Below are 13,475 nucleotides of genomic sequence, written 5' to 3' on the forward strand. Positions count from 1 at the left end.
AGGAAGGAAGGAAGGAAGGAAGGAAGGAAGGAAGGAAGGAAGGAAGGAAGGAAGGAAAGATGGATCTTGGAACTCTCTCCCTCATGAGGCAGCCCTGCAGATCTTTGGGGGAAGGGAGGGAGTGTGGGGGAGAGAGAAAGCAGATTCTCTAGGGAGAGAATGAGAAGCTGATTCTCTCACTGCTCCCAATTCTCATCTTGGGCAAATAAAGAAATCCCTAGATATTAAATATATCCTGCATTAAAAGTATAATTTCAGTGTTACCAATACAGTCTCTATTTCCCAGGTAACAATCACTGGGAAAGAACCCATTTATTCAGCAATGGTGTTATTTTTGATTGTGGAAAATGAGGTTTTTGTCTTGGGATTTAAGGAAACCAGTTGATAGTTTTAGAATGCACTGATATGAAGTACTATTCAAGAAGGACATTCACTAGTGTCTCTTGGGCTTGACCTGTCACCTTGAGTAGTTACATGAAGATGAATTGACCTCTGTGGTCTTGAGGGCACCTCCTGAAGGTGTGAGCCAAGGCCTCTTTGGTTTAATTTTATTGCTGGTACTTCGGGTAACAATACAATTTTAGTCTTCAACAGACTCCTGCACCACTTTACAGGCCAAGAATGGAGGCCCAGAGAAAAAGTCAAATAGTGGCAGATCCAGCCCTAGAACCCAGGTCTCCTGGCTGGTGGGTCATCTGGATGAGGAGTGTTCCCTCCTCAGTCCTCTTGCCTTCTCCTGCCCCTGCCTTCCACCAGGGCCGGTGTGAACTTTTGGCCTGAGCGTCAAGCTTGGAGCTCACCTAGAATAGCCCTGACTCGCACGGTTACCTCCACAGGAGCAACTATACCTTCCTGATAGAAAAGTCAATATCCCAAGAGAGGAGATTAGATTCCCTGCTTCACCATGCAGACAGGGCACTCGCATTATTATCAGCTCGTTGGTGGCCCCATCTGTATGTCCCAGGACCTCACAGCCACCTGTCTTTTACAGATCAGCTCATTTTGCGAGGTGATGTGGAAACATACTGATAGCACATTTGTCTCTCATTAGAGGAAAAATTGTCACGGAAGTACAACATAGGCAAATGACGTGAAAACTAAACAAAAATTGCCTATTACGCATAAGGGTTTAGATTAATCTACTCTTGCCACTGTTCCAAAGTAAACAAAAAAAATAAGATATTTAAAATATATATATATATTATTGATTTTTCACAGAGAGGAAGAGAGAAACATCAATGAGAGAGAATCATTGATCAGCTGCCTATTGCACACCCCCTACTGGAGATGTGCCCGCAACCAAGGTACGTGCCCTTTACCGGAATCAAACCCGGGACCTTTCAGTCCACAGGCCGACACTCTATCCACTGAGCCAAACTGGTCCCGGCAAAAATAAGACATTTTTAATCAAAAACATTTCTCAGGACATAATCCATAACTCTAAATTATGTAAACAAGGAGGATTGCTTCACTTAATTGAGCAACTCTTTTCTCTCTGTGAGTTTATCATCACTGATGAGGGAAAACAGTTCCTTTGTTTCTGTGCTTCTTCCACATGAATAGAAAACCAGCTTAGAAAGAGAAGCTGTCAGCCCCATAAATATTTTCTAACCTAAACCTCATCCTCATATTTTTAAAACCTTCACTGAATAACGCTGATGTTCCACAAGGGCACCTCTAAGACTAATTTGATGTCATTGTGTTGAATTCTGGAAAAGAAAAACACCATGCATTTTTTATGAGCTTCAACTACAGGGACCAACTTGCAATTGTCTGAATAAAAATTTTCTCTTTCCAATTTGCCCTTTACTGTTGACATTAAGTGCCTTAGAATTATTTCTGGACTTTGTCACAAAATATCCATAATTAATACATACTGTGACTGGAAAGATTTGAAAGAGCATTATCTAGGCTCTAAAAATATGACTGAAAATAAACCTAAAACTAGCAAGGAACAATGGATTTTCAAAGCTAAGGTCAAGCTCTGTGGGGGAGAATGAAAACTGGGAAGAAACTGAAAGGTAGCCAAATTTATATTTCCAAAGTATGTAGTACGCTGAAATTGCCAGAACCTTCACAACTCAAGAAAAGTCACTATTCATGGGACGTAAAGTACAGCATAGGGAATAGTTGACTAGAGGCCCAGTGCATGATGTCATGCACTGGGGTGGGGGGAGGAGTGTCCCTGTGCCCTCAGACTGGGACCCCTCAGGAGAAAGTCTGACTGTGGGGAGCAGGCCTAAACTGGCAGTCAGACATCCCCCTGAAGGGTCCTTAACACTGCCACAGAAGCTAGAGGGGTTTCCATCACTGCCACTGCACTTGCCAGCCCTGAGCCCAGCTTCACAGGGACCGGTCATTCTGCTGTTCAGTCCATTTGCATATCAGCCTTTTATTATATAGGATAATATTGTAATAACTATGTATGGGGCCAGGTGGGTACTGGAAATATCAGGGGGACATTTTGTAAAGAATATGATTGTCTAACCATTATGCCATACATCTAAAACTACCGTAATACAAAATAATATTGACTGCAAATTTTAATTGAAAATTTTTTTTTTTTTTTAAAAAAGGAACAGTCACTATCCTAAAGGAAGAGGTATAGTGTTGAGGCACCTCCACTTTTGGACTCTTTCTTCCATTGCTAATCATAGTCACAATATCCTTCTAGGGGTAGGAAAGTGGCATAACTGTGAGGACAAGCTGATGGGGCCTTGCAGAAATTTTAATTTTAAAAATCCATGAAAATCAACTTACCCTGAGGCCTTCAACAAAAGGGGAAAACTTTAAAAACTATCCTCTTAAGTGTGTGGATGTAGTCTAAGAAGAAAATATTAAAATAGCTCTGCAGGTTAAAAAATAATACAAAATATAGAATTAATGAAGGCAAAAAAGAGACCTTGAGTATTTGGACAGTGTTTTTGAAAGTAATTGTAATTAAAACAAAACTGTGTAGCTATGTAACCTAGTTCATTCCCTTTCCCTTCATATTACACATATGCACTTTTCTTTATCTTCTCCCTCCTTCTCAACACCACCAAGTATCATCAGCATTCTTTGAAAACCAACTCAGAGTGCAGATCATAAAGGAAATGTGATATGATTACTATAAGCATTAAAAGAGCTTATAATATAAAAAGGGAGACAGAAGACTCCAATACAGATAACATCACCAAATACAAAGGCATGCTAATATAGAAATAAGAGCTTGACCTTGGCTCCTGCCAAGACGTGTGGAAAAAGCAATGTTGTTGGTAATGACTAGGAAGTCCCTACCTGTCCTTTATCCCAAATTCATAAAAAGAGACCTTGCCCAATTTTAAGCCTAGTAACATTTAAGCATAAAGATTTATTATTTAGGTGTGACTTGTATGCATGCATACAAGCATAACCTACGGACACAAGAACTGGGGAGTGAGGGCATGTATGGGAGTCAGGTGAGGGGGCAATGGGAAGATATGGACACATGGAATACCTTAATCAATAAAAAAAATTGGGGGGGGGGGGGGAAGCATTTGCTTATAATGTGTGGTGATTTAGCCCTTTAGGTAAGTGTTAATGTCTTCATGTAATACTAAGATAGCCTAGTAGTTTGAAAGAATTCATGTAACTTTCAAATCCTTGCCTTATACGTGGTGGTCATCCAGGATTGGGGAGGATTTACCTGGCTTGTTAAACCAGGCTCTTACTCTCCTTCCTCCTCCAGAAAAGCAGCAGACCACTGCTCCTAGGTGATTGAAGGGGTAAGTCTCTGGCACAGGCAAGGGCACTCACAAGTTGGGCACTGGTCAGCTTTTGGGGGAAGGTTGCCAGATTTAGCTAATAAAAAACATGAGGTCCAATTAAATTTGAATCTATAATAATAAAAGGCTAATATGCAAATAGTCATCACACCCTCATGCTGTAACGACTGATCAGCAGAAGGCTACATCCCTGTCTGGCACCAGTAGGGCTTGACGGGGGTGGGGCTGGCTGAGTCTGGGTCTCGCCCATGGGGTTGGGGCCGGCTGGGTCCGGGTCTCGCATAGTTTTGAGGCATGCATAGGTGGGTGGGGACTTGACTCTGGGTCCTGTGGCATGCCCCAGACTCTGACAGGAGTGGGGAGGGAGCTGGATACCTACACCCAGGACCCACACAGGAGGGCGACAGCGGTTAGGGGCAATCAGGCAGGCAGAAAGGCGAGCAATTAGGAGCCAGCAGTACCAGATTGTAAAATGGATGTCTGACAGCTGGTTTAGGGCCAATCCCACAGGAATCGGGCCTAAACCAGCAGTCAGACATCCCCTGAGAGGTCCTGGATTGGAGAGGGTGCAGGTTGGGCTGAGGGACTGACACCCGACCCCCTTTGCATAAATTTTGTGCACCGGGCCTCTAGTTTCATATAAACAAATACTTTATTTAGTGCAAGTATGTCCCAGGCAGTATAAATATGCAGTGTAAATATAAATATTACATAGGACATACACTAAGGAATTACTCCTTGTTTATTTGAAATTCCAGTTTAACTGGGTTTCCCTCATTTTTCCTGGAAACCCAGATTTTTGTATCTACCCCAGGCCTGCCTTTGAAATCATGCCATTTGAGACCCTGATCTGACTGGGGAGAAGCAGTTTACCACTTTCTTGTGTCTTTTGCCCTAATGTTGTTGGTCCTCTGTGGTCAGAGAAGACACCTGCTGAGAGGATGCACAGTGAGCATGGTCCCCTGCCTTCTGTCCCCGCACAGCTGACCCAGGGCACTCGTCCTGTGAATCTAGCGGTGTGAGGAGACAGCAAAGGAAAGACTTTCCGACTGGACTTTTCTTCTCCTTTGAAGGGAAAAAGCAAATGAGCTATTTTGATTTCAAATTTAATTTTACATGTGTTTTTAAAATTTTTTAGAAAACAACCTTAACAACTAAATTACAGTAGCCATTGAGGTTATAAATAATACTTAATACTAAAAGACAATGTTTATAACAAATGAAAAAAGATTTGATAATAGTATGTTCATTGTGATTCTGTTTTTTTGTTTTTTCTTTTAAAGCACATTTATGTAGTGACAAGATATACATCAAATCTAGGCCTAGAAATGTGGATGATTGTAAATGTCCTCTATCCGTATTTTCTAAATGTCCTATAACAAGCATACTGCATTTGAAATAGGGAAACTTAAGAAATGAGGAATTTTTAAATTATAAAATTACCTTTTAAAATAATTTTTAAAAAATATATTTTATTGATATTTTACAAAGAGGAAGGGAGAGAGATAGAGAGCTAGAAATGTCGATGAGAGAGAAACATCGACCAGCTGCCTCTTGCACACCCCCTACCAGGGATGTGCCCGCAACCAATGTACATGCCCTGGACCAGAATCAAACCTGGGACCTTTCAGTCCGCAGACCGATGCTTTACCACTGAGCCAAACCGGTTTCGGCTAAAAGAATTTTTGAATTTAAAATTTAGTTTCTAAAATTTAGTTTCTAACCTCTCTTATCTCGGAGGGTTAACAGAACCCAGCATTTTAGAGCTGAAAGTAGACGGAGTTGCAAAGCCAAATGGCTCTTCCAGTAAATGTCATGAGGTTTGTCTGCCACAAAATAGACAGGGTCATCCTGACTTACTGAGTGGCTCCCCAGCCTTGTGTCTAAGACTGGAACGTGGGGGCACGGATTATATTCAGCAGCCAGCTACTGTGCCACCGGTTTTGATGCAATAAGTAGCTCAACTGCTGCTAGTTATGCATTTCCTTTGGTTGAGGTCCCTTGAGCATAAGATACTCCTAATGTATTTGAGCCTAATAATGATCTTGAGGCCAATGTCTCCTTCGTCTTTATAGCATATTAAATGTTTCCCTTTTTCATTGAAGAAATGAGTTATTTGACCTCTGTGTTGTTTTCATACAGCCGATGGAAAATGTCTGGTGTCGGTTGGCTTAGACGATTTTCACAGTATTGTATTCTGGGACTGGAAAAAGGGAGAAAAGATAGCCACCACAAGGTAAGCAGCGGCCGAGGCCTGACGGCATCCCGCCGATTATCACGCTTCGGGATCGGTCGGTAGTTTTCATTTTCTGGTAAGATTTCATCTTCAGACTCAGGTGGAACTCGCATAGAAGGCTTAACGCCCAAGAGAAAACACGTTGCTGCTGTATTTCACGGTGCCAGGCCTCCCCTAGAGCCGTTCATGTTTGTTTCGGGGGAAACTGGAAAACTCCGAAGTCCTCTCCGGAGAGTTACTCATCACTTTGCTTTTAGTAATGCAGGCGTTATCTCTATCCAAGCCTTTTACGAGCCGGAGGAAAGCGGCTTTTCTCGGGCTGGTGCCTTGCCCCTTGTTTTTCCGCTGCCTTAGCATCTGGTGGAGGATTGTCAATGTCACCGGAGTCAGACGTCCCGTTAGTCATGAGGCCGTGGCGTGCTGGGAAGGAGGCCCCAACCTGTGCGTCTGCCACTTGCTTTCAAAGCAGGCAAATTGTTTCCCTAATCTCCCATCTTATAAATAGACGTTTGAAGACTGACGGCTGTTTATAGACCACCTGTCTGTCCTCCCTCACCCCGGCCTCCCTCCCTGCTGAATCAGCCCGATGTCTGAGCATTACTTTCCACTTAACACGGGGCGTAGCTCTTTGCCAAACGTGGTCAGAAGTCAAAATAGCTGGCAGCCAAGGCCCAGCAATACAATTTGTTGCCCAAGGCGTGTGATCCGTTTGCCTCTCTCCTAGTTCCTCCCTGCATTCACCAACTTCTTGTTTTGCAATATGAAATCATTTTTGAATGAATAGCTTTGAACCACAGTACTTCTTTTCTTTTCTTTTTTTTAAATATATTTTATTGATTTTGTACAAATAGGAAGAGAGAGAGATAGTTAGAAACATCGATGAGAGAGAGAGTCATCGATCAGCTGCCTCTTGCACACCCCCTACTGGGGATATGACCGCAACCAAGGTACATGCCCTTGACCGGAATCGAACCCGGGACCCTTCAGTCCCCAAGCCGACGCTCCATCCATTGAGCCAAACCGGTTTCCGCATGAACCCCAGTACTTATTTTCTACATTGATATTTCCCTCCACAATATTAAGGTGGTGGGGGGTGGGTTGGCAACTTAATTGAATGGAGACTCAGAGGAGAAGTTGATGGAGCCTTGAAGATTCCAGCTGGCCATCTTGGGAGAAAAGGAGGCGCTTTTCCGATGGCAGCTATTGAATAGATGGTGTTCTTGGCAGCAAATAGGTGGTATTCGTTGGTGCTCATAAATTCGCCTGCCCACGTGGTTTTCCCGTGGTCTCTCTCATCCTGTTCCTCGCTGCTGTGTCACCCTCTGGCACTCAGGTGCAGGTCCCACTCAGAGCACTGCTTTCCTCTGAGACAAATGAATGGAACTTTAACTTAATGTTTCTGATAACATCCATTCTACATTAGTAGGTAATTTTAAGCAAAGCACATGCCTACCTCCAAACCAGAAGTTCAATTTTCCTTCTTGAAAACCCTCTGCGGCGATGGGTGGCTCACCAGGTGTATGCCAGAGGCATTAATAGAAGTGGAAGAAAGCGATACTTAATAATGTGAAAAAAAGTATATACTTGGTATGCATGGTAGATAGCATTCCATGTAATTTAACTAATACAACGCGACTTAATACCGTGTTGTTAATAACGCAGTTTATTTTCGGAATTGCCCCCAAACCTTATGTCACATTCCCAAACAGGACCCGGCCGGAACTGCCCTCAGAGGGCATTCTGGCGATTGTGACATTAATCAGTGCTCTTTCCAAGAAGGACATTCCAGGATCATTCAAATTCTTTGGAAGCGTGTCAGGTTATAAAGTAATAAATAAATAATGAGTATTTATATAAGTGATTATATAATATTAACAAGAATAAAATTTATAGGATAAGTAACCAGGAAAATACACAATTTTTATTTCGGGCCTTAAGTTAGGGTGCTTCAATTGATAAAACTTAAAAAAAAAAAAACAACAGGCAGGAAAGAAGGGACAGGGAAACAGAAGCGATCCTCCATTGATGGTACCGCCTGGCTTCCGGAGTCAGCATCCTCCGGAGAGGCCCGGTGAGTCTCAGTGGCTCAGTGACGCCCCTCACTTTGCACTCCATGTCTCTTACCGTCACCAGCAAGGCTTCACAGTGACCGCTTCTGGCCGGGTAATGGTTCTAGAACACGCCCTGGCAGGCCCAGGAGGTGAGATTTCCCCAGGGGGAGGGGCATAGTAGCCATGAGGGCACCCCCAGGGCTAAGACGTCCCACCCCACAGCACTGCACTCTCAGAGGTCACCCCTCCGCTGTGCAGGTGTTTAAATGAATCTACTTTTCATCGGCTTAGAAAAACTCAGAATTGGCTCGTGGAGTTTTTATTACAAGATCTTTATGAGCCTTAATCCAATCTACTTGAAGACTTTTGCTACTTTTCCTGAACGATTTCAGTCATCTCCATTAAAAATTAAATTTTTAGTCTTTCCCCCTATTAGAGGCTGTTGCAATTTTGGTCTAACATATAAGTAATCCACTTAAAAACCAAGGCCAGTCTCTATGGGCAGTAGTTAAATGGCCCAATATCAGTGTCAGAGCAGAATAATGAGGCAATCAGGTGCCCCTTTATTTGGATTTTCATTGCACTGGGGACTTGACTGTGGGGGGACTTGACTGTGGGGGCCGTTGATTAACTTTCAAAGAAACAAAGAGGAAGTTCAGAAAGCAGTTCCTTCATTCCTGGCTCTCAGTTATTATAGTCATGCTTCATCTCAGAGGTTTTAGCAGAGATCTTAGGCAAGAGGTACAGCTCTCAAGATGTGTAACAAGAATATTGCCACTGTTAGTGCGAAATAGTTGTGCTACTAGAAAGCGTAGGGACCAAGGTAGGCCCACAGAGAGCAGGGATGTGGAGCCTCGGAGCATGCATTTCTATATTAACTTTGTTGTTTGAGCTATTTAGGCTCCTACCCTTATCTACATTTAGTGAATATGATAAAGTCTCTTCGCACAGCAAACCCACACCTTTCCTTCTCACTTTTTAAATGTGTATCTCTTTTTATAATGACACTTATTAATTTTTTCTCTGTTTTCAAAATAATACATGATCACTATGAGAAAATAGAAAGAAAGAAAAAAAAAAGCACCCAGAAGAAAATAAAAATTATCCATGATTTCACTATCCAGACATAACTATGGGTAACATTTTAGCATATATTCTTTAGTATATATCCTAGAATTTCTATCCATTTTTATTCATATCTGGGATAGAATGTATACTGCTCTGTAACTGGCATTTTTTTTTTTTAGCTCATTAAAATATCATCTCACTGCCTTCTAATTTATGTTACCTGGCTTATTCTGTATTATTCTATGTTGTACGCCATTTTAAATCTTTTTTGAGAGATGGAATATCAATCAGACATTCAGTCTTCCTGTTAAGGGCTACTTTTACAAAGAAAGAGAAAGCAAAATCACACATAGGACCGGACCTTTATGCACATGAAAGGCCTGGGAATAGAAGACTAGAAACCAACTCGCCCAGTACAGCCAGCGGCCCTACGCCACTAAAAGTGCTTTCCTTCCTTCCTCCTTGCCCTGTGCTTGGGCTAGAGGTTACATGTGGAGGATTACTTATGACGTGGGCATGAGGAGCAGCAGTTTTCTGCATTCTTCTCTCAGTTACAGACAGAAACTTTTCCACTTTGTTTTCTTACACTCACTGTTGTAGGCACCTTCCCTACAAATTTAACGAGTGTCTAAAGGAAAAATAAAACACACAGTGCAAAGGAACCCCATGAATGTTCTTTATTTAGCTGTGGACATTAATTAAATATTTACATGCCATCATTGGTCAGTTTAGAACTTTAGCCATGTTGCTGTGTGTTATATACCAAGAAACTAGATGGAAACTATAAAGTGCTCTCAAAACAGATTTTTCTATCTAAATGTTTGACATTGTACAGACACCAGGAAACAAAACAATGCTTTTTCTCTGTCTAGGAAATGTGATTTAAAAAATATATTTGCCCTTCATTTTCATTTCGGTTTTCTCTAGCATCTTCTCCCTACATGTATATTAATGACTTAGATCTGTGGGCATTTTCTTCCAACCAAGAAATCTTTGGACGCTTAAACATCCTTTATGGTGATTTGATTCATTTCTCCACTTTGTATTAAGCACATTTTCTCTTCTCTTTTATCTAAGCTTTTTTCTCTCTGTCCTAATTGTTCCTAATACATCCAGTGATGTATCCTGTCCCTAGTGTTCATGCTTCACTTTTGACTTTCAAAGAAAGAGAAAGTTCAAAAAGCAGTTCCTTCATTCCTGGCTCTCACTGTAGCAGGGCCCACATCATAGGTATGGAGATGGTCTGATCTGTTCTTTTAAATTTTTATGATGGAAGTTTTCAAGGTGAGACAAAAGAGGAGGATATAGCATAATGGACTTCCTGGAACTCTCACCCAACTACAAACATCCTACTAATGGCACAAATCTCTTTCCCCTCATTTTTTACTTTTACTTTTTTGATATAATATATTTTTTTAAAATATTGTTACTGATTTCAGAGAGGAAGGGAGAGGAAGAGATAGAAACATCAATGATGAGAGAGAATCATTGATCGGCTGCCTCCTGCACACCCCACATTGGGGATGGTGCCTGCAACCCAGGCAATCTGCCCTGACTGGGAATTGAACCGTGATCTCCTGGTTCATAAGTTGATGTTCAACACTGAGCCACGCTGGCCAGGCTGTGCTAAAATGTTTTAAAGAAAATTTAAGACATCATGCCATTTGATCTGTATATACTTCATTGGGTATTTCTACATGAAAAGACACCTTTTATTTTCTAATGTTACATTTATTTATTTTTCCATCACCATTTACCCTCTCTATACTCTTCCACCTCTTTCCACCACCCTTCCCCCCATCCCCCACAATCACCAACTGTTGTCCATGTCCCTGAATTCTCTTGTTGTTACTCAATTCCTCCACGCCCCCAAACTGTCCTCCCAGAACTGTCTGCCTGCTTTCTATGAGGAAAAGACCCTTTGTAAAACCACCATTTCATTATCACAACTAACTAAAGCAATAGTAATTTCTTTAATTTATTACCAAATTCATAAACATTTCTGATTGTTTCAAAGATGAGAGTTGGCTTGTTCAAATTTGCATCCAAACAAGGCCCAGGCATTGCATTTGGGTTCCTCTCTTCGGCCTCTTCCAGATTTTTATTTTTTAGCAGCTCCCCTCCCACCTTTTCATGCCGTGGATGTAGCTGAGGGCCTGGTCGTTTGACCTTAGATTGTTTCACAGTCTAAGCTTGACTGACTCTTCCTCGGAGCATTTCAGGCATTCTCTGCATTTCCTGTAAATGTAGTTAGATCCACAGCCTTGATTAGATTCACATTGTTTTTCCTGCAGCAGTTTTATTGATAAATAAATCACAGACCATACAATTTGCCCATTTAAAGTGGACAGTTCAGTGGTTCTCAGCATATTTACAGAATTGTGCAATCATTACCACTGTCAAATTTCAGAGCATTTTCACCACCCCAGAAAGAAGCTCCACACCCATTAGCACTAATTAATGTATTTTCTGTCTCTCTGGATTTTTGTGTTCTGGACATCGCATGTAAATAGAGTCATACAATATGAGGTCCTTCATGACTGGCTTCTTTCACATAGCATAATATTTAAGGTTCATCTGTGTCATGGCATATGTCAGTACTTCATTCCTTTTAATTGCTGAATAATAATTCATTCTGTGGGCCTGCCACATTTATTCATTCTTTAGCTGATGCATTTTTGGATTGTTTCCACCTTTTGGCAATAATGCTTCTGTGAACATTTGTGTACAAGATTTTGAGTAAATGTATGTTTGATTTCTCTTGTGTTCATAGGTAGGAATGGAATTGCTGCATTATTTGGTAGTTTTATGTTTAATATTTTAAGGTACCACCAAAATATTTCTCAAAGTGGCCAAACCATATTACATCTCCACCAACAATGAGTGAAAGTTCCATTTTTTAATAGACTTTCAACACTTATTATTGTCTGTTATTATAGCCATTTTAATGTGAGTGAAGTGGTATCTGATTATGTATTTGATTTTCATTTTCTAATGACTAATGATGTTGGACATCTTTTCATGTACTTACTGGCCGTTAGAATATCTTCTTTGTAGAAGTGTCTATTTAGCTATATTATCCATTTTAATTGGTTTTAAAAAAATAATTTTTTATTTCAGAAAGGAAGAGGGAGAGATAGAAACATCAATGATGAGAATCATTGATCGGCTGCCTCCTGCACACTCCCTACTGGGTATTCTAGCCCATAGCCCGGGAATGTGCCCTGACCAGGAATCAAACCCTGACCTCCTGGTTCATAGAAACATTCAACCAGGGAGCCACACCCGTGGGCAATAGAGGTTTGTTTTTTATTGAGTTGGAGGAGTTTTAAAATATATTCTGATACAAGTTCTCTATCTGATACATGATTTGCAAATATTTTCATCTACATTGTTTTTTTTATTTTTTATTTTTATATATTTTATTGATTTTACACAGAGAGGAATTGAGAGGGACAGAGAGTTAGAAACGTCGATGAGAGAGAAACATCGACCAGCTGCCTCTTGCACACCCCCCACTGGGGATGTGCCCGCAACCCAGGTACATGCCCTTGACGGGAATCGAACCCGGGACCTCTCAGTCCGCAGGCCGACACTCTATCCACTGAGCCAAACCGGTCCCGGCTACATTGTTTTTTTTTAGACAAGAACACTAGATACGTACTTCATTTTTTCATCACATTGAAGAAACATAGTCAGTGGCATAGTCGAGGGTGGAAGCATTGGGAGTAGTACTTCAGGTGCAAGCAATAGAGCTATATTATCTGTAGGGGTGGGGGGGAGTCAAAGAAGAAAACCAACTAAAAGCCAGTATGCATTTTATTATTCCCATGAACCAGCCATCATAAACAATGGGATGGAATTCTTCTCCCCGAGGCACACCTCGGTGGTACACCACTGGGTGAAGTGTCTAGTTGTCATATGCTTAGTAATACTCAACTGTGGGTTCTAGTAGCATTAGCCTGATCCTTCCATTATAAAGCTCCACATCAACATATTATCCAATGGTTGTAGCATCCATTTACAACTGTGGAATGTTTCGATTATTTGTTTAGGGGTCTAAAATTATAATGTTCTAATTCTGTCATTCTTCATATTAGCTAGAATTCTTCAATAAATAAGAATTTTTTTCTCATGAACCATTCGGTTTCTCTAAAATAAAATTCACACAGAAAGTAGTTCTTGTATACTAGGGTTACTTGTCCTTTGTCTATAATTTGCAGATATTTTTCCAAGTTAACCATTTGTCTTTTTTTTTTCAGTTTGCTATGGTGCTTTTCACCATGCTAAAAGTTTTTAATGCAGTCAAATTTTTCAGTTATTTTTTAATGTTTCAAGATTTTGAGTCATACTTAGGAATGTATTCCCCATTCT

The 13,475-nt window shown here is 41.0% G+C and overlaps 1 protein-coding gene across 1 annotated transcript in view; it reads left to right on the plus strand.

Annotated features, from left to right (window-relative positions):
• EML6 (EMAP like 6) overlaps nt 1-13,475 on the plus strand; it is a 194,250-nt gene that overhangs the window by 110,065 nt on the left and 70,710 nt on the right. Inside the window, exon 17 of the mRNA XM_084900797.1 lies at nt 5,889-5,982. Within this exon, the coding sequence (XP_084756923.1) occupies nt 5,889-5,982 (94 nt within the window). The remainder of the gene's footprint in view (nt 1-5,888; nt 5,983-13,475) is intronic.

The sequence above is a fragment of the Pipistrellus hanaki genome (genome assembly GCF_964339955.1).
Source record: "Pipistrellus hanaki genome assembly, chromosome: 12".
Lineage (NCBI taxonomy): Eukaryota > Metazoa > Chordata > Mammalia > Chiroptera > Vespertilionidae > Pipistrellus > Pipistrellus hanaki.